General features: G+C 51.8%; 1 protein-coding gene across 1 annotated transcript in view; it reads right to left on the bottom strand.

Annotated features, from left to right (window-relative positions):
• OPRD1 (opioid receptor delta 1) overlaps positions 10,438-21,844 on the bottom strand; it is a 42,902-nt gene continuing 31,495 nt past the window's right edge. Inside the window, exons 2-3 of the mRNA XM_018057063.1 lie at positions 13,914-14,263; positions 10,438-11,086 (exon numbers count right to left, since the gene is read on the bottom strand). Of these exons, the coding sequence (XP_017912552.1) occupies positions 10,545-11,086; positions 13,914-14,263 (892 nt within the window). The 3' untranslated portion in view covers positions 10,438-10,544. The remainder of the gene's footprint in view (positions 11,087-13,913; positions 14,264-21,844) is intronic.

Below are 21,844 nucleotides of genomic sequence, written 5' to 3'. Positions count from 1 at the left end.
AAATCCTCAATATTCATTGGAAGGACTGATGCTGAAGCTGAAGCTCCAATAGTTTGGCTACCTGATGCGAAGAACTGACTCACTGGAAAAGACCCTGATGCTGGGAAAGACTGAGGACAGGAGGAGAAGGGGATGACAGGGGACGAGATGTTTGGATGGCATCACTGACTCAATGAACCAGTTTGAGCAAACTCCAGGAGATAGTGAAGGACAGGGAAACCTGATGTGCTGCAGTCCATGGGGCAGCAAAGATTCAGACATGACCTAGCAACTGAACAGCAATAACTGCTACAAACTTCTGCGTCTCCGCATCTGACGTGCTGCATGTTAAGCAGATGAACCTGGTTCAGTAGCACCAAGTCTGTCTGTCCAGGTTTCAGGCTGTCTTTGTTCAGCCTCAGTACTGGACAGTCAGGGCTGAACCATCCTTCCCACCCCTGACTCACATCTCCCTCCAGTCTCATTCTGGATTCTGTATCCACTCAGCACAGCCAGGATGGTGAAGAGCTCAAAGTGGTCCCAGGGGCCATGGGAGTGGGACAGCAAGGAAGAGGGGCCCTTTTGGAGCCCATGCTGAATAAGAGGAAAGACTGGACTTTTGTCTGTTTGCTCACTGCTTATCCTCTGTCTTAGCACAGAGCCTGGCACTCTGTTGGCATTATTAGTTGAATGAATGGATATGAGTTAGCAGCCCAGGGGATTCTTCTTGGGTGGGGAAATCATCCCTCCAGGTTGACCTCATCCATCTCTGGGTGTTTCTGGTCCTCTGGGGGTCGGAATCTGGGCTGGACTTCCTGTAGGTCTCAGTAAATATTTCAGCTTCGTTGTGTCTTCCTTCTCTCTCTCTCTGGAGCAATGTCCTATCAGAGGAAGCTGTTGTGTGACTGGGCAAGTCACTTCCACTCTCTGAGCCTCCAGCTCCTCATTTGTCAAAAATACTCACTTTAAGGTGTTTTTAATTATTCATTTTAAATATTTATTATGACCTTCCATGTGCCAGGCACTGCATAAGGCCCATGGGGTAGAAAGAATGAAAGAGGTAATAACTTGAAAGGATAAGAGTGCCTGGTACATGGTCAGTCAGTTATAGTTCTCCATGCTCATCCAATATTCCCAACAGAATGCCCCCCCTCATTCAAGACCATCTTTCAGGAACCAATTCCAGTCTACAGCTTCCAGGCATGAGAAAACTGGCCAGGGGGATCAGCTGTCGACAGCAGAACAGGGGAAAGAAGTGGGGACCAAATAAGGGTGCTAATGCCACACAAGACCAGTAGGTGGCAGAAGCGTCCCGGAAGTGAGCTTGTCTCCTTGTTCAGTTCAGTCCATCAGTAGTGTCCAGTGTATCCGACTCTTTGCGACCCCATGGACTGCAGCACGCCAGGCCTCCCTGTCCATCACCATTTCCCAGAGTTCACTCAAATTCATGTCCATTGAGTGGGTGATGCCATCCAACCATCTCATCCTCTATCGTTCCCTTCTCCTCCTGCCCTCAATCTTTCCCAGCATCAGGGTCTTTTCAAATGAGTCAGCTCTTCACATCAGGTGGCCAAAGTATTGGAGTTTCAGCTTCAACATCAGTCCTTCCAATGAACACCCAGGACTGACCTCCTTTAGGATGGACTGGTTGGATCTCCTTGCAGTCCAAGGGACTCTCAAGAGTCTTCTCCAACACCACAGCTCAAAAGCATTAATTCTTCGGCACTCAGCTTTCTTTATAGTCTAACTCTCACATCCACACATGACTGCTGGAAAAACCATAGCTTTGACTATACACACCATTGTCGGCAAAGTAATGTCTCTGCTTTTTAATACGCTGTCTAGGTTTGTCATAGCTTTTCTTCCAAGGAGCAAGTGTCTTTTAATGACACAGAGTGCAGACCCTATTTCAGAGGGTTCTAGAATCATGGTGGACCTCCAGGGGCTCCCCTGGGTAAAGGGAGCACTTTCAAATGTTAACAGAATGGGGAACTATGGGTGATGTTTCCTCCTTCTTTTTAAGCTTATTCTCAGTCTCTATAATGAGCATTCTATAATGACTGTAAACATCACTGAAGGAAAAAAGAAACGAAAAACCCTGTGTTCCCTTCCACCATATTTCCTTCCCCCTCCCCACACCCCCTTAGGGAACAGCTAGGTTCCCGAGTCTGGGCAGTGCTGCGGGGGCCCAGCCGCCTTCTGAGAAAGGGCAGTCTTGCTTAGCATGGGGGTGGGGTGGGGGTCTGATAGCAGCTACAAGATATCCCAGCAGGGCCAAGGGTCAGCACAGAGCAATCCAGGAAGGCTTCCTGGAGGCAGTGGAAGCGGCGCTGACCTGGAAGGGTGATGACGTTGGCACCTGAGAGGAGCCTGCACCACCTGCCCCATTTCTCTGAGAACTGCCCGCCCCTGGGCTGGGCCTCGGCAGCCCCGTCCCTGTAGAGGGTCCCCTTCTCTCTCCAAGGGCGTTTGAGGTGGTGGACAGGCAAGACTGAACTCAGGCTCCTAGCATCCTCCACTGGGAAGGAGCACGGAGAAGTCATCTGGACTTTTCTGGCAACTGGAAGCTATTGAAGGTGAAAAGCAGAGTATGTTTCCCCATCAATAATAACGTGGCCTCGTTACACGACAGCTGCTGTCTTGTTGGGTCCTGAAGAGAATCCTGGTTACAGTAACTGCTCTCCTATTTTACAAATAAGGAAAGAGATGCCCGGAGTGGTCCCTCAGACATGCTTTTCCTCGGGGCATTCATACAGCGGTGAAGAAAGAAAATCGCTAGCGTGCACATACTCAAACGCCTAAAGCTCTGGTGCGCGCTTCCCTCTCCCCTTCCCTACCCCCCGCCCCCATCCCCACCCCACCCCCGCCCCCCACCCCCCACACACCCTCAGAGCGGTTCTTTCCAGCCTCAGGGAGGACTGGCTCTGGGCAGAGCTGTAGGGCCTCTGGGAGGCTCTCTGAGGAGACAGAGGCCAAGCAGTCAAGCCCCCTTCCTCCCCAGAGCAGCCTGGTAGCCCCGCCGCCGCTGCCGCCCACACTGCCGCTGGGGGGCGCGGTTGAGCTCCGAGTCTCCCCCGTGTTGGGCCTCACCGCCTCGACACAGCAGGCCCCAGGTGGGCAGCCCAGGACTAGGGCTCCGGGCTCAGAAGGAGGCTGTCTCGAGGGGAAGAGGGGCTCTGTGCCCTGATGCTTTCTTCAGGACCTGGTCTCACACGGCGGGGAGGCAGGTCCTGGGACAGGAAGTCCACCTTCCAGGGTTACGGAGTAACCTCGGGGCCAGCATCTGTTTGGGGAGAACCCTGAGGAGGTGGGGACGCTCTCCGAGGCTTCAGGCTCTGACTCCCGCTCCCACCGTTGCCTTGAACGCGCACAGAAGAGATTCGGGTCTTCTATGACCAAAGTCTTCCCTGGTGGCTCAGCTGGTAAAGATACCCGCCTGCAATGCGGGAGACCTGGGTTCGATCCTTGGGTTGGGAAGGTTCCCCTGGAGAAAGGAAAGGCTACCCACTCCAGTATTCTGGCCTGGAGAATTTGATGGACTGTGTAGTCCATGGGGTCGCAAAGAGTCGGCCACAACTGAGAGACTTTCACTTTCATGACCAAAGGCAAGGCCATTGTAGGGCAGGTGGGAGGAGAGGGAGGGAGAGGGCATTAGTGGGAGCCCCAACACGCTTGTGAGCATGTGGGCCTTAGATTAGGGGGGTGGGCCACAGGGAAGAAGGCGGAGTCAATCTGGAGGGAAGGGGTGGGGCACATGCCAGGAAGTGGCTACAGCTGTCTCTTGTGTCGCCTTCTCCCATCAGATCAGGTTTTGACACCGGCTCAGTAGTTGCGGTGGGCTTAGTTGCCCTGAGTCATGTGGGATCTTAGTTCCCTGACCAGGGATCAAACCCATGTCCCCTGCATTCTTCACCTCTGGACCACCAGGGAAGTCCCAGATGGGGTCCTTCAGGACAGTGTCACGTCACCCTCTGAGTCAGGTCCTGAGGGTGGGGCTATACTTTTCCCTCTGTGAGCGGGCAGGTCTAGGTCATCCCCCCACAAACTGGGCTCCCCTCATGAGAGGACCACAGTGGGTGAGCAAAAGAAACAGCCAGAGATTGCAGACACTGAGAACAGGGCTCACTTTATTGGGAAAACAGAAAGTTGGTTCCTTGGTCCCCAAATGGAATCTGGGAGAGACAAAAGCCAGGTGTCTGAGTCAAGCTTCGTTTCTGGCACGCCTGCCTCCCTCACCCACAAAGGGGGCCAACTCCAGTGACACACACTGGACCCCTAGAGGGACTCTGGTTCTCCCAGTTTCTGGCAAATGCCCAGGGCATTTTATCAATAGATGTCTGTTTCTGGGATCGAAGGACATGAGGGAAACATCTCTTTCTCTCCCAGGAAGGCAGTGCCCTCCAAATCCATCAACCCATGTCCATGGTGCAGAGGCTCAGAGAGGGACAGAGCCCTGCTCAGGGGCACACAGCAAGTGGGAGATGGAGAGTCAAACCCACGTTCCCTGTCTGCTGGCTTGGGAGTCGTTTCAAGAGGAGATTCTAGAAGATGAGCCCATTGGATGGATGTCACCTGCACTGACACCTGCCCGGGGACTCCATCCCTGTGACTCAACCATGCAAGACAGGAGGCCCAGGCCAGTGCCACCTGGGGACATATCTTCCCTCCCAGGCTGTGCCCCAGTCTAGGGTCTCGGAGACCCAGCGAGGACCCAGGGAGACAGCTCTGTAGAAGGTACTTGGGGAGAAGACATCCTCTCGAAGTTTGCTTCTCCAATGTGTGCTGTCCCACCTTGTGAAACTCAAACTCAGGCAGATAGCTAAAAAAGGACAGTTCTTTGCTCCTGACCAACCTACAGCATTCAGAGACGGGGTTGGAGCAGGGATCAACAGGAACATTAGATAATGTTAAAAAGCTCCATTTGTTGAGCACTCACTGCACGCCAAGCACCTCTCTCCTCCACTCAGTAGAACAACTACTGTGTGTCGTTGCAGTTCAGTTGCCAGGAACGCTTGTGTGACCAAGACAGACAGGTCCTTCACTCAGAGCTTCTTTGTAAATCCCCACAACTTCTTACCAGGGGCGCATCATCATCCACGATGGGCAAAATGGGCTCAAGGAGTGAAGTGACTTCCCGAGGTCACACAGCACAGACATGGTAGGCAGTCCTCAAATTCACAGGGCAAAGCCGTCTTCTGAGGCAGGGGGGGACTGGATGGGAGAGAAGCCACTGCCAAAGTCAGAGCAGTTTCTCGGGCGGCCGGCTGATGCCCCTGCTGCCCAGGTGATGAGACACAGAGCCTGCCAGGGAGGGTGCTCCGTTCACACTTGTGAGCTGGACGTGAGGGTCTCCCTAGTACCCCTTCGTGTGATCACAGAGTGTCCGTTTGGGAGTCAAGCAAGCAGAGGAAGGGGACTTGACAGACCCAAGACAGCATTCTAGCCGGACCAGCCATGGACCAGCTGTGTGGCCTTAGGCAAGTCATTGCCCTCTCTGAGCCTCAGCTCTCTCACCTGTAAAATAGGGGTAACAGTAATGCCTATTCATAGTTATGATGTGAAGATGAAGTGTTACCCCACGTCTAGTGCCTAGAACAACAAAGGGCCCTACGTGCTGTCTGTATTCCCTGTTGTGATGACACTGGCCTCTCACCGAGATGGGGATGCGAAGGCACTCCGTGTCCCGGAAGAGCTGCACACAGGTGGGGCTCGTGGCAGGTGCCGCTGATGAACCAGAGACTGAGCAAGCCCCAAGCCTAGCGCTCTGCTCCATCAGGAGGTCCATCCTGACCGCATCAGCTCCCCTCCGGCTACCATTCTGAATTTCCAAGCTGCCCGCCCCGAGAACCACCCAGCCTGCAATTTGAGCCCCTGCTAGAGACTCCTCACCCATCACCTCCCCTGACTCTGTACTATGTGCGCAGTGCCCAGAAATGAAATAAAGGAAGAGATGATGGTGAGTAAATAAATGATAAGAGAAAAGGGTGTGTGTGTGTGTGTGTGTGTGTGTGAGTGAGTGCTGGAGTCAGGATCCGGGGCGACCACTTCCTAGGGGTTTTGGAGCCCCTGAGCTGACTCCCAGCCTGGATCTGCGGTAGTTGCCAGGCAGGAAGGCAGGCAGAGGCCAGGCTGAGGATCTGCGGCTGACGACCAAGGGGCTGGTCTTGGGCCAGGGGCCCAGCAGAGGCCCAACCTGGACTGTTGCCTCCTAGACTGTGCCCTCTTCATCTTGGAACATTGGTGACCCCTGCACCCCTCTTTACATCTTGGGGAAACATCTTCTCAAAATTCCAAGCCAAGCAAACCTCCCTAGACAGCAGCCTCTGGCACCCCCATTCTTATTACAGGAGAACCCTGGCTTGGAGGCCTACTATATGCCCTGGTGGCTCAGTTGGTAAAGAATCTGCCTGCAGTGCAGGAGACCCAGGTTTGATCCCTGGGTCGGGAAGATCCCCTGGAGAAGGAAATGGCAACCCACTTCAGTATCCTTGCCTGGAAAACCCCATGAACAGAGGAGCCTGGTGGGCTGCAGTCCATGGGGTCGAAAAGAGTCAGGCACGACTGAGCGACTAACACTTTCACTTTTTGTGTGCCCTGTCTTTCCTTCAGAGAGGGCACTTGGAAGTGAAGCGACTTGCTTAAGATCCTAATGCTAGAAGTGGTCAAGAATCCGTCAAAATCAGGACACTTATTAGAAACTGAGCATCGTATTAGAGGCTGACTCATTCCCTTGTCTTACGTCTAGGAGGAAGCAGAAGCACAGAGGGGGCAAATTCTTTACAGAGGTCACACAGCCAGGCAGCTAACGTCAGAGCTGACTTCTGAATCCACTGTCGAGGCTTCCAGGCCACACCAAAGACTGAACCTGTAGGCTCCAGTTTACTCCCTTCACTCTCCTGCCCTCCCCACCCAACCTCTCTTACATGACACTTGACATTATCCATCACTCCCTCCCCCTGGGAACGCCCTCCTCCTCCGGTTTCCATGGTAGCACATTCAACCCATCCTCCTCCTGCCTCTCTGGCAGCTTCTCACTCTCCATAGTGGCGCCTGAGCCTAGATCCCCAGGCTGGGTCCCCCATCTCTTCTCTCTTCATCACTACCCCTGAAAGTTCACCTCCTTTTCCATCTGGGTCTCCAGCTCTGACCTCGCACAGCAACTCTACTTTTGAGTAATAATGGATACTTTCCACATGTTAATAGCTCATGTGCTGGGCCCTGTACATATATTAATTCATTAAATCCTCACAACAGTCCCATGAAGGAAGTCCATTCTACAGATGAGGAAACTGAGACACAGAGAAGGGAAACCAAGCTCTGACTCCAGCTTTAACCACTACTTCTATTACAAGAAGAGATATGAAATTGTAGGACATTTTGAAACCAGAAGCGAAAACTTTCCTCCCACCTCTTGAAAAGAGAGGAGTGAAATTTTGTAGGAAATCAGACCTACTCCACCGCTTTGAAAGCCCGGTGATAATCTAGAATTACATTGTCAATTTGCAGCTTTAAAATGCACCATGCACAATACACTTTGAAACTTGAAGATTTGGAGAGCTTCAGGAGGAACAAAAGTTCACGGAAAATTGCCCTTTTCCCTCAGATTTTTTCATTTAGTTTTAAGATTTCAAAAACTTCACCCCAGGATACCGGCTACTAAGGCTCTTCTACTTCAATGATGCTTGGAATTCACTGAAAACTTGGACCCTGGAGTTCCACTGACTTGAGTTCTGCTACCACAAACGGGCTCTGTGAATTAGGGGTAAGTGGTTGACCTCTCTGAGCCTGACTTCTTGTTTAAAATAAAGGCAGTATTACTCGCTCTTCCGGGCTGTCATGGACCAGAGAAATGATGGGCATCAAGCTCTTGGCATGGGGGATAGCACACAGAAGCATTTGACTGAGCCCCACGCTTCTGCTGCACACAACTTCTTGGGTTTACCAAGTGCTTGATCATTCTGTGCTTTTGCACACACTGCTCTCTCTTCTTGGTGGCTAACTCCTAGTCATCCTTTAAGGCCCTCTGACCCTTTCCACCCTTCTCAGAATTGCTACAAATATGGGTTTCAGTAAAAAGCTAGAAAAGGCACTTCCCTGTGACACCCTCGCCCATCCTGGGGCTCCCTATCACCCCGCATGCATCACACTCAGATGCAAAGATTCATTTATGCTTTGGTCCAAGCATAGGCTCAGACCTTCTGAGGATGGGGCCATACTGGACTCACTTCTGAGTCTCAGTGCCCAGTGTGCACAGGAAGCAGATTTCAACATGTTTGCTTTACCTTAAATGCACGTGGTCAAGACCCAGCCCCTGCTGATGCCAAGACAAAATTATATACCAGGACTGGTAACAAGCAGGCAGATCCAGACAGCCGCAAGAAATGGCAGTGACTGGGTCCAGAGCAGCCTCAAGACAGACCTGTCCCGGAGGGGTTGAAGGGGACTCAGTCTTTGCAAGGAGAACAAACAGCCCTGGCTCCAATGTTGCCTCCTTCAAGAGTCTTCCCTGGTTCCTAAATTGTCCCCTTTCTATGACATCTCCAGAAGGCACTAGCAGGAGGGGTCCCAAGTGATGATAACAAGTGTCCTGGAATGTGTCCCCTGCCTTGCTGAACCCCCACCCCATTCAGACACAGAGATCTTTATAGTCACAAGCTCCATTTGATCCAGGTGGACGGGGACCCCAGGCCTTGGTGGCTTAGCAGTCTGATTGGAGTGCTGGCTACGATCCAACCTCTTCCAGGGCACTAGTGGAGCCACTTCCTGAAGGAAGGACATTCCCAGGTCTGGGGCTTCTCATCCTGAGAAGGTGACTATGTTTTGCCCACTAAGGGCATCCCTGCCCCTCTTGTTCCCAAGCCCACCTTGGTGCCTGAGCCCCAACCCCCAGAATGCTAGTTCAGCCCCTGCTGGAGTGACAGCCTCCCAGAGAGGAGAAAGGCTTTTGTTCCAAGGAAATGACTGTCAAAGAGAGAGGAGGTATATCTTTTTTTTTTCCCCCTGTTTGAGACAAAGACGTCAATTTCTTTCCATCTGTCCCAAAAAGGGAAGAAAATTAAATTTGTTTTTACAAAGATGTCAGCACACAGCTTCAATAGGGAGTCAGGGTGTATGTGACCGAGGTAGTGTTGTGGAGAGAGGGGAGAGGTTGGGGGGATGGTGGAGACGAAGTTTGAGGTGGGGGACACAGAGAACAGACCAGACCCTGATAGAGGGGGAAGCAAAGATCTGGGGATGCCGGAATAAAATGCCAAACGAAAAGGAAAACTATGCCTAACTCTGGTGGACCTGACCCTCAGCAGCTTGAATGGGGCAGCTCACGCAGGGGGTGGGGACCTGGGGACACAGACTGATGCCTGCACTGCAGTTAGAAAAGCCTTCTTCTCCCCAGTCCCTTCCAAGTCAGGTCCCAGGGCCCGGATGCAATTCATCAGACATACTGGGTGTAGTAGGCAGATGTTGGGAGAAGGGAGAGAGGATTTCTTGGAGGTTCTTATCAGGGTGCCAGTGTCTGAGAGGAGGAAAATGCCACCCTGGTGCTTTAGAAACCATCTCCCCACACACACACCCAGAGCCAGGGGCCTCCTACACTCTGGGAGCTATTAGCATGGCCCTCTGTCCTCCAGCGCCTGGGCCAGAGAAGCCACAGCCGTGGGGACTCCCAAAGTGTCCTCCCTGTGGCTTAAGGACCTAACTTCAAAGTAGAAGCCCCCTCCCTCTGCCTCAGCCCCCCTCACCAGCCTTTGGCACAGAGGCCGACTGGCAGCTCTCGTTTGGGATCCGCAAGCCCTCCTGACTCCTCCCCGTGGGGACCCCGCCCCAGCTGAGGCCCCTCTTGCTTGCTACCCTGTCCCGCAACTCCACTGTCCCATCTCAAGCTCCACTTCGATGCTGCGCCTCCCCTGCCCCTTCCAGGGAAACGACTGTCGAGGAGAGAAAAGGTGTATCGTTTCTAGTTTATTTTCTCTTCGTTCATAAAAATGGCAAATTGGGCCTGGACCTCGGCTAGCCCCGCCCCTTTCTGGAACTTTGGGCTGGGACTCGACTCCAAGCTGCGGCCCCATGGTTTGCACACGGGCCCTCTCTCCCAGCCCCGTCCGGAGCTGGAGCGCCAGCCTCACGGTCTCGTCCTTCAACTCACCCCCACAGGAGGCCCCTCCCCATCACACCGGGGCCGATCTTGAAGCTCGATTCTACCGTCCTCAGCACCGGCCCTCCTCGGTCCTGGGCCGGGTCTCAGACCAGACTCTCACTGCCGCCGACCCAGCTCCAACTAGAACTCGTGGAAGGGGCCCCCATTTAGCCGCCCAATCCCAGAGCCACAGGTCCACTCGCCTGGGCTAGCGAGCTCCCCCTGCCCCAACCCAAAGCCTTTGACCTTGAGCTCGGCCTAGAGGCATCGCCCCGCCGTCCGGCCCACTCCCAGCCCGTCCCAGACCAGCGATCCACCCCACGGCAGGGACCCCGCCCGCCCCACCCCGCGTAGTGGCCCCCGCCCCCACTAGGACTCCGCCTAACCGCCGGGTCCCTCCGGAGGGGCGCGTGGCTGGCCGGCCGGCCCCGGGTCAGGCCGCTGCGCCACCGCCGGGGCCGTCGGACGGGGTGCAGGCGGTGACCCGTTCGCGGGCCGTGGCTTCGCGGGCGCGGCTGAAGCTGCTGGGCTCCCGGCGGCCGCAGGGCATGCGGCAGAGCTGGCGGAAGCAGCGCTTGAAGTTCTCGTCGAGGAAGGCGTAGAGCACGGGGTTGAGGCTGCTGTTGGCGTAGCCAAGCGCGATGCACAGGTGCAGCGCGGCCACCACGAGCGGGTCGCGGCGGTCGATGTCCACCAGCGTCCAGACGATGACGAAGATGTGGATGGGGGCCCAGCACACCACGAAGGCGCCCACCACCACCAGCACCATGCGGGTGATGCGCCGCAGACTGCGGTCCTTCTCCTTGGAGCCCGACAGCAGGCGCACGCTGCGCAGGCGCAGCAGCATGAGGCCGTAGCACACGGTGATGACCAGGATGGGCACGACGAAGGCGAAGAGGAACACACAGATCTTGGTCACCGTGTCCCAGTACCAGCTGGGGTTGGGGAACTGGAGCATGCACACCACTGCTCCTTCTGAGCCAGGGAAAAAGGAAAGACACTGGGTGAGGGGCTGGTGGGCCTAAGGACTTCGTCTCCCTGCTCACCCACCCTTCTCGGCTTAGCCAAGCCCCGCTGCCTCCTCCTGGCCTTTTCGATTCTTCTCCCTGCAATGTCCTTCATCACTTCTGCACTTGGTGAACTCCTACTCATCCTTCAAGACCCCAGCAAACTGGTCCTAACCAAGGAGGTCTGTTTTCTATAGTTTCTCCCAGTCCCTGTATCAGCTTCTGTGCTGTGGGAAGCCGTGATATAATGATAGAACTTAGCTCAAGCCCACTAAATGTCTATCATGATGATAACTGAAAACTCCGCACACATTTGCAAAGTAGCTCCAGTAGGGATGGTACTGCTAAGATTGACTTAGAGAGCATGTGTTAAGAGTGGGACTCAGGCTGTGCTAACTGTGTGATGTGGCCTGGGCAGATTGTTCAACCTCTACCAGAGTTTCCATAAAGTGGGACTAACAACAGTACCTAAACTCATAGGGTTGTTGTGAGGATCAAATGGGCCATGGTATAGAAAGCATTTAGCACAGAATGGTTCAAACACTTGGCGCACTCACAGGGCAGAAACGTGGGACCCAGGGGTCAGAGCTAGGACGCAGATCTGCCAAGGACGCAGATCTCAGCTTCATGTCAAGAACGTTCTGACTGCCACTCTTGTCCACAGATAAGAGGGGATGGAATAAGCTCCCTTCTCCTGGAGAGTGGGTCAGCTCAGGCTGCATGAGCACCCTGGGGATGTTATGGGACTCAGATACAGGGCTGAGGCTGGCCCAGGGGACTCCCAGGACCTCTTGGGATCCTGGAATCTGAGGACCCATCCAGGGGACTTGGAGCCTGAGAGCTGTAAGAAAGGGGCTGGGGTCCACAGACAGAATGGGTCCACAGGATATCAGGCTGGCCAGACCACCAGCCACAACTGGACCCAAGGACTTTCATGGTACAGATGGCAGAAGCAGGCCCAGAGAGGAATAGCACTTGTCCAAGGTCACACAGCAAGAAGCCTATAGAACTGAATGCCAATGGCACACACTTAGGGAGTGAGTGTATGTGTGTGAGTGTGTGTGTGTGTATGAGAGAGAAAGAGAGTAGGGGGCGGGGGATGAGGAGGCCCATCTGGCCCAGCCCCCAGAAGGACTGAAGTTAATGGCCTGTAAACTGAAGGCTGACAGTGAGGAATGAGGTCCAGCTGCTGAGTCAAGGCAAATCATTCAGAGATTATATAAGGTCAGGAGAACTCTACCCTTGTGAGGGTCGAGGTGGCCAAGAAACTCCCCACCAAGCCTGTCCCTCTCCTACGACAGTGCAAACCTTCACCCTGGCGGCAAAAAGGAGCAACAGTTATGGGGACAGGAAACTTGGGTTCTAGCCCAGATTCTACCAAATGTCTGCTAAATAAATCACCTCACCTCTCTGATTCTCAGTTTGCTTTCAGTCCAATGGAAGTAGGAGTCCCTGCCTTGTCTATCTCACACGCTCAAATATTCTAATAGCTGCTATTTATTGGACCTTGACAATGAGCCAGGCCTTGTCCTAAGTGTTTCACAACCTATCATCTCATTTAATCTTTTCAACACCCCATGACAGAGCGTGGGTCAAGAGAGGTTAGTGACCAGTGTCTTTGCTGCTGCTAAATTACTTTTCCCATTTATATCAAGTTGGGGTCATGTAACCAGCTATCACTGGACTTCCCATGTGGCTCACTGGTAATTCGCCTGCCAATGCAGGATCCCCTGGAGAAGGAAATAGCCACCTACTCCGGTATTATTGCCTGGGAAATCCCATGAGCAGAGGAGCCTGGCAGGACTACAGTCCATGGGATCACAAAAGAGTCGGACATGACTAAAACAACAACAACTAACCAGCTATCACTAGGAAGTAATGGGCCCTGCATTTACACCACTCCCTCATTCATCTGCTGGCCAGAGGCTAGTGCGTGCGTGTGTGCTAAGTCGCTTCAGTCGTGTCTGACTCTTTGTGACCCCATGGACTGCAGCCCGCCAGGCTCCTCTGTCCATGGGATTCTCCAAGCAAGAATACTGGAGTGGGTTGCCATGCCCACCTCCAGGGGATCTGCCTGACCCCGGGATCAAACCCTCGTCTCCTGCATTGCAGGTGGATTCTTTATTCTTTGAGCCACCATGGAAACCCAAATGCCAGCACATTGTAGCCCAAACCATCATTTGGAGGCTGGATCCCTGATTGACTGTGTGGAGTAGAGCCCCTCCTCCACTTACACTGGACTGTGATGTGAGTGAGAAATAGACTTCTATTGCGTTAAGCTATGGCTGTTGTTACAGCAGCCACCTGACTGATACAGGTAGTTACTATACTACACTAATTAGTACAGTATTTTACTCTGAGGAAATGCACCTGTCATTCTATGCAGGCCATTCTCTAGGCCTTGCTTTGGTCCTCTGGGCCAGTGGGGTGGAAGGGAGTTTGGGATGGGATTGCAGATCTTATGGCCCCCACTGCTCACTGGTCACCCTCTCCCCACTGGCTATCCAGCCACACATCTGGCCATCCATAATCCCATTCATAAAATTTTTTTGGCCAACCAGCCATATGACCACTGACCAGTCATTCATTCTCCCATCAGTCCACCACTCACATTCCCATTGGTTGATTATTCACACTCCCACTGGCCAGCCATCCACCTTTTCGTTGATCAGCAACCCACACTCCATTGGTGATCCACCTACACCCACCCTGGTAAAAGGTCTACAAACCCACAGCAGCCTGTGTGCTGCCTCCTGTGGTTAGTGATCCGTACCAAGGCTCCCCTCCTCACTCACCCCGGGGGCGGGTCACAGCCATGACCATGATGGGTACACCAACACCGGAGGCCAGGACCCAGATGCAGATGTTGATCAGCTTGGCCTTGGCAGGGGTGCGGAAGTCCAGGGCCTTGACGGGGTGGCAGACAGCAATGTAGCGGTCAACGCTCATCATGGTGAGCGTGAAGATGCTGGTGAACATGTTGTAGTAGTCAATGGACAGCACGACCTTGCAGAGCAGTTCCCCAAAGGGCCATGTCTCCATCAGGTACTTGGCACTCTGGAAGGGCAGTGTGCTGGTGGCCAGGGCGTCTGCCAAGGCCAGGTTGAAAATGTAGATGTTGGTGGCCGTCTTCATCTTAGTGTACCTTAAAAGGAAGTGCATATATAATTGTTCCATTTCACGGATTTCAGTTTCACATGAAACTTACGGAGGGGAATGACTGACCCAAAGTGACAGGAAAGGTCAGGGGCAGAGGTGGGACTAGAACCCTATCTGATTCAGCATCACTCCTTTCCACTATATCAGATTCAAAAGGAGTTCTCCAGCAGGGAGTAATTTTAGTAAGAAGTTGCTCAAGGAAAAGCCCTTATCTTCTCAGGGGTTCTACGCAATATGCTTACATATAAAACTGGGCTCCAGAGGAAAACAGGTCTCAGTTCTAATACTGCCTCTACTATTTATTAGCTGAGTGACTCTGGGCTAGTAACTTGACCTCTCTAAGCCCTGGTGTCCATATTGTTAAGAAAAAAAAAAGAGCGATACTTTTACCAACCTCATAGGGCTGTTATAAAATTTAATAACAGATGATAGAGCATTTAGCCCTGAGCTCAGAGCACGGTAAGTGCTCAGTATATGACAGCTGTTATTATTCTCCATATATACAAATGAAGCTGGGGGCTAGGCCAGAGTGACCTGACCCTCTGGCCTCTGCCACTGATCTGGCCTTTGGGGAATATGATTAGCCAACTCTGAAGAAGCCGAGACAAACTGGCTGGGGCCTCAGACTGCCTGGGTGTTCTCCAGGGTTGACCAGGGCTCCCAGTCGGTGGGCCTATCAAGGCCACCTTAGCCCCAGGTGGCTGGACTTCCTCAGCTGCAGGCAAGGGAAGCAGCTGACAGAGTCACACACCTGACCCAGGCCACGAGTCCAGCTGTCCAAACCAGATGTCTGCAGCCACGCCGGGCACCCAGAGCTCAGCAGCATCCTTCCTTGGTCTACTTGCTGCCAAGCTGCCAGCCCTACAGCTGGCCTCTTGTTGGGCCAACATTTACAGTCATGACCTCTCTTGTACTGAGGCCCAGGCTGGGCACCAGGTAGCCTGGAGGAGGCTAAATACACTGAAACAGACCATCCCTGTGCAGCGTGATCATCACAGGAACACACAGACACCAAGGCAGGGGTAAGGATACCTTCCATGATCCTGGAATGATCTGAGAAACCCACGGGAGGGTTGCATGAGCAACTCTTCAAATTTCAGAGCAAGAAGAGCCCAGAGAGATTGAGGGAAAGTTTTTACTACCCTGTGGTCCAGGGACTCCGGAGGGAATTACCAGAAGAGTCTGTGAGAAGTACAGATTCTTAGACCGCACCCCACCCCAGATCTTCTCAGTCTTAATCTCTGGAAATCGGGCCTGGGTAATCTTCATCTTCAACCACACACCACAGACACACACACAGACACACAGACACACAGACACACACACACCACACACACACACACACACACACACACACACACACACACACGTGCGTGCTTCTCATGGACTTTAATGCTTGGGAAGCCCCTAAAGGTCTTCCCTGGTGGCTCAGTGGTAAAGAATACCTGCCAATGCAGGAGACATAGGTTTGATCCCTGCTTCGGGAAGTTTCCTTGGAGGAAAAAATGACAACCCACTCCAATACTCTTGCCTGGGAAACCCCATGGACAGAGGAGCCTGGTGGGCTACAGTCCGTGAAGTCAGAAAGAAGCGGACACAACTGAAAGACTAAGCAACCACAATGCAGCCTAAAGCCCACGCTGGGGGAAGGTGAGAAACTGATCCGAGGCCACAGAGCGACCGTGGCGGACCAAGCTGAGAACTTGGCCCTCCTGGCGTCCAGATAGTGCTCTCTCCCCTCTCCACCAAGGCTGGAGCCACACCGCGCACCTCTGCTCCTCTGGGCCGAACCTGCCTGACAGCGGCCAAGTCTGGTGACCTCAGGATGAGCGCGCCCAGTGTTTTGAATGACTGAACGAACTCACATCACCTAAGGCTGCTCCTTCACAAAGTGATTGATTTTCTTTTTTCTTTTTTGGTTTTAAGAAAAAAAAAGGACTCTTTCATTGTCCTCCAGGGCCAGCAGCTGTCTCACTTCCTCCCAAAATAGCTGTCATTTGCCCTGGGGCTGGAGAAGCAAAAAGTTTTGCTCGGAGACAGCAGAATTGCAAGTCTCGAGAAGTCTGCCTTCAGCGGTGCGGGATCACAGCTGTGTGGGAGGCGGTCTCAACCCCACAGCTGACTCGTCTAATTTCACTTCTTTTACGCAGAACAATTAGAGGCTGTTCTCTGCCTGCTATTTTGATTTGTGAAGGATCCTTCAATTCCCAGAGGGGGCTGGGATAAGGGGAGTGGGTGATGAAGCTGCTGTAGCTGGCCCAGACAGGGCTGAGGCGCAGCCGACTCGGGGGGTCGGTGGGGCCCCGGTAGAGGGAGGGGGAGGCTCACTGGCCACCAAGCCGGGTCCTCCTTGTCTCCTCAGTACCAGTCCTGCCACTTGACGGCTCTCAGCCCCCCTAGGGATGGTGGTTTAGCTGCTAAGTCGTGTCCAACTCTTGAGACCACATGGACTGTAGCCCGCCAGGCTCCTCTGTCCATGGGATTCTCAGTCCCCTAGAAGCTCCTCAAAGTCCTCTCCACATTCCACAGACTGACCCCTACCACCTCTCAGGCCTCAGCTCCCAGAACCTTCCTCCTGGTGGATGTCCCTTCTCCGCCCTCCCTGCCCCCGCCCCACAGCAGCCTCTTTGCTGTGCCTTGGCCACATCAAGCCCATCCCACCTCAGGGCCACCAGACTGCAGTCCACTCAGCCCAGAACCCTCATCCTCCGTATTTTGCATGGCTTGTTCCTTCTTCTTCTTTTTTTTTTTTTTCTGTGGCTGTGTTGGGTGTTAGTTACAGCATGCAGAATCTTTATTTTTGGTTGCAGCAAGTGAGGTCTTAGTTGCAGCACCAGGGATCCCTGACCAGGGATGGAACCCAGGCCCCTGCACTGGAAGCTCAGAGTCTTAACCACTGGACCACCAGGGAAGTCCCCCATTCTTTCACTTAATCCAGGACTCTATTCAAATATCTCCTCCTCAGAGCTGCTGCCCCAATATCTTGGTACCCTCTCTCCCCTCCATCGCCTTGCGTGCATGCATGCTAAGTCACTCGGTTGTGTCTGACTCTTTGCAACCCCATGGACTGTAGCCTGCCAGGTTCCTCTGTCCATGGGATTTCCCAGGCAAGAATACTGGAGTGGGTTGCCATGCCCTCCTCCAGGGGATCTTCCCAACCCAGGCATCAAACCCGCGACTCCTTTACTGCTGACCCACCAGGGAAACCCCTCTATCTCCTTACACTGCTTCAGTCTTCTTTACGAAGACTGGAGTACAAACCACTGCCTGACTTTTATCTCCTTTTCTCCCCCTTTGCCTCTCTTACCCACGTAAGCTCCCTGAAGGTAGGGCACGTTGCCCATCTTGTACCCTGCTGTATCATCAGGCCTGCCAGACGAACAGCAGCTTCTCCATCAACATCTGTGGTACAGATGTCTTAGTCCAGGCCTCCTCCGCTTTCTCGGGGACCATCACAGCAGCCTCCTGCCCCACCATTCATCCTCCGCGTGAGTCAGGATGCTCACAGTAAAGGTGAGTTTGCTCAGGCAGATTCGACTCTATCCCTTATGATCCTTCCATGGCTTCCCATTGCCATCTGGATAAAAACCAAACTCCTCACACTGGCATTTCATCTGGGTGGCCTTCCTCCCCACTGCGCCCGCCCACGCTGTCCAATCCCATCTGTGGTTCCCTCAGATGTTTGTTCGTTCTAGCGTGCCCTCCCTCCGAAGAGCCAGCCACTGTGTTGGTTTGGCAGGAATCCTCCCGACTGCATACACGTGGTTTCTGCCAGTGTAATACAATGCCCTAGTGCCAAAGCACTATAATGAAAACAGCTGCCCTTCTGCCCCACCTTATCTTTACTTCTCAGCCCTGCTCCCCAGAGCAACCACTTTTAATGTTTTTATTCTTCTAGTGATGATCTCCATAATTCTAAATAATATGTTTAAATGTCTATTTCTTGATGTATCTATTTTAGACAGTAGCTGTTGAAGTCTGTATTCAGTTAAGTCAAGTTATGGGCTGGCTCAGTGGTAAAGAATCCGCCTGCCAGAGCAGGAGACGTGGGTTCGATCCCTGGGTGGGAAGATCCCCTGGAGAAGGAAACGGCTACCCAGTCCAGTGTTCTTGCCTGAGAAATCCCATGGACAGGGAAGCCTAGGGGGACTACAGTCCATAGAGCTTTAAGAGTTGGACATGACCTAGTGACTAAACAATGATAACAAAGTCAGGGTATGCACCAGTAACAGACAATCCCAACATCTCGATGGCTTCACACATGAAAAAGCTTTATTTCTCACCCTTGCAGAATCCATTCAGTGTCTCCAGGACATCCATATTCCATGAGGCAGTTCCAGCCTGCTTCAATCTTGCAGCTCTGCTATCTTAACCCAAGGCTGCCCTGGCCACCACAGAGGGAGAGGGGACAGACACAGAGTCATCTAAGCTTCAGTCTAGCTGCAACACAGCACTTTCTCTTGAAGCTGACTCTCCAGAAGTAGTTATGTTGGCCCCATCCAATTGCAAGGGACTGAAAAGTAATCTTTTGTGTGTCCAGAAGGAGGGAGAACCAAGTATTAGTGAATACTATAAGTTCCTCCTTGTTGTTGTTTAGTTGCTGAATCGTGTCAGACCCTTTTGCAACCCCAAGGACTGTAGACGCCTCTGTCCATGGGATTTCCCATGCAAGAACACTGGTGTGGGTTGCCATTTCCTTCTCCAGGGGATCTTCCCAACCCAGGGATCGAACCTGCGTCTCCTGCATTGCAGGTGGATTCTTTACTACTGAGCCACCAGGGAAAGCCCCACTAAGGTCCTCCCCAACTCTTTAATATGGTAAATAAGGATCACCTCTCTTCATCTACCCAGCTTCCTCTCCATCCTCCCAATATAGTTCTACCACAATTTAAAATTGTTTAGTCAAGTTTATATCCAGAGTTTATTTTTTTCCCAGGGTTTACATTCGTGGTTTTTTTTTTTTTTTTAATTATTCACTTATTTTATCTCTTTGGCTGTGCCAAGGTCTTAGCTGTGGCACACAGGATCTTCAGTCTTCATCATGGCATGTGAGTTCTTTAGTTGTGGCATATGGGATCTAGTTCCTTGACCAGGGATTGAACCTGGGCTCTCTGTGTTGGGAGCACAGAGTCAGAGCCGCCAGACCACCAGGGAAGTCCCCAGGGCTTACATTCTTCTGCCTTTGTAGGTACTGTCCACACTGAGCCAAATGGTATACTATAGTTGTATTTGTTTTTTAGTACTAATTTTTGTTCTTCGTGGAGTTAATAACTGCCTCTTTTTGAAAACCAAGTATCATATATTAATGCACATATATGGGAAAATGGTACAGATGAACCTATCTGCAAGGCAGGAATAAAGACACAGACACAGAGTACAGACGTGTGGACACGCTGGGGGGAAGGGGGTGGGATGAACTGGGAGATGAGGCCTGACATCTATACACCACCATGTGTGAAATAGATAGCGGGAACCTGCTGTATAACGCAAGGAGCTCAGCTCGGCGCTCTGTGATGACCGAGATGGGTGGGATACGGGGAGACGGGAGGCAGGGACAAGAGGGAATATAGGTATACTCGAAGCTGGTTGTACAGCAGAAACCAATACAACGCTATAAAACAACTGTACCTCGATGAAAAAACAATTGCTTCTTTTTTTAATTTGCTTAGTTCTGTGTACACATTGATAAATCTCTTCAAACACTCCAGCAGACGCACAAAAATGCCTTTTCCATGCACTCACATAATCTATCAAGTTCCTTTTGTTTCTCTAGTGAATCCACTTCCTGGAGCTTCCCTCCTCCTCTCTCAATCTGGAACTGGTTGCTTTTCAGAGCACTGAACACCTGTCCTCCTGCGTTAGAGCACCTGTTTCCTGGATTACAAGTCTTGTTTATCATGGTTTATCCCCTTGTTTTGGTGGAGCACATCCTGTAGTCACTTCCTAAAGAAAGGGTACATAGGAAGGAAAAATTTTACACCCTGGCAAGCCAGCAAATGTCCTTCTTCTATCCTCACATCTGATTTCTTTGACTCTACATAAAATAGTAGATTGGAAATCATCTTCCATCAGAAAATCGATGGCACGGCTCCCTCATCTTCTAGTTTCCAGTGTTGGCACTGAGGTGTCTGAAACCATTTTAATTTCTGATGTTTTTTAGTAGTGTATTCTTTCCACCTCTGAAACTTTTAGGAGCTTTTCTCTCTCTCTTTTTAAAATTTAATTCTTTTTAATGCTGTAGGCCACACCGCATGGCATGGGGGCATCTTAGTTCCCTGACCAGGGATCGAACCCCAGGGTTCCCTGCATTGGGAGCACAGAATCTTAACCTCTGGACCACCAGGGAAGTCCTAGGACCTTCTCTTTCCTCCTAGATTTCTGACATTTGTGATGATATGCCGTAAGATGGCTCTTTTTCATTTTTACTGGGCCCTCTCAGTCCAAAGGTTTATGCCCTCCAGTATAAAACGTCCTCTCATCATTTCTTCAGTGATTTCCTCCCCTCCGCTTTCTCTGGAATCCCTGGACAATCTGGTAGCCAGATATCGGGCCTCCTAGATTGATTGTCTCCTTTACTTCTCTTTTTTATTTTCTGCCTTTGTGGTACATCTTCTGGGAAATTTCCTTTTCATTACCTCTCAACCTTTCTATTGACTTTTTAAAAACGTTATTTTATCTCCCATTTTTATTTCCCAGTGCCTCTTCTTATTATCCCTTTTTATATAGCATTTATAGCATCTTATTTCAAGAACATAATATCTTCTGTCTCTGAGGATACTAATAATTTTTGTCTTGTATTTTCTTCTCTCTGCACGGTCTATCTGCTTCACACATTTTTGTTTATTTGTCTGCTTTGGCCTCCTTCTTTTATGCCGGAGACTTGGATATCTGGCGATATGTGATCAAAGGTTGGCCTTCTCTTTTTTAGTGTTTATTTATTTACGTGGCTGTCTCAAGTCTTAGTTGTAGCATGCAGGATCCTCAATCTTCGTTGCAGTATGCCAGCTCTTTAGTTGCAGCATGTGGAGTTTAATTCTCTGACCAGGGATTAAATCTGGGCCCCCTGCATTGGGAGTGTGAAGTCTTAGCCACCGGACCACCAGGGAAGTCCCTAAAGGTTGGCATTTGAGTGAAGCACTAATTAATTAATTGACAACACTGGGGGCTGGGGAGTGGCTGTCAGCTGGTGTGTGTCATTCTAGGTGGACTGAATGGAGATCTGGCTTTTATTCTAGGAACACTTACATATCAGTGACTGTAGCTCCCTTCTTTGGGGGCTTCAGAAAAGAATCCTGCCATTTCCTCCCTGGAGAGCACACTTCTGGCTCTCAGGATTCTGGTAGCAGAGCTACCCCTGGTAGCAGAAGGGGTCTGGAAAACCATTTTTTCCCCTTTGGTATCTCGCCGTGACCCTTCCTGTGTCTGCAGCTGCAAATTCAGTCCCCGTAGGTTAACTTCTCCAAGGAAAAAACCCTCCTGCAGAGTGGAGGGGTGGCCACCTGGCTGTGCAGGGTACAAAGGCTGGGGAACTAAGGGTCTCACTGTTCAGTCTATAGGTAATTGATTG

Source organism: Capra hircus, chromosome 2 (genome assembly GCF_001704415.2).
Source record: "Capra hircus breed San Clemente chromosome 2, ASM170441v1, whole genome shotgun sequence".
Taxonomy (NCBI): Eukaryota; Metazoa; Chordata; class Mammalia; order Artiodactyla; family Bovidae; genus Capra; species Capra hircus.
This window is presented reverse-complemented; position numbering and strand designations above follow the sequence as displayed.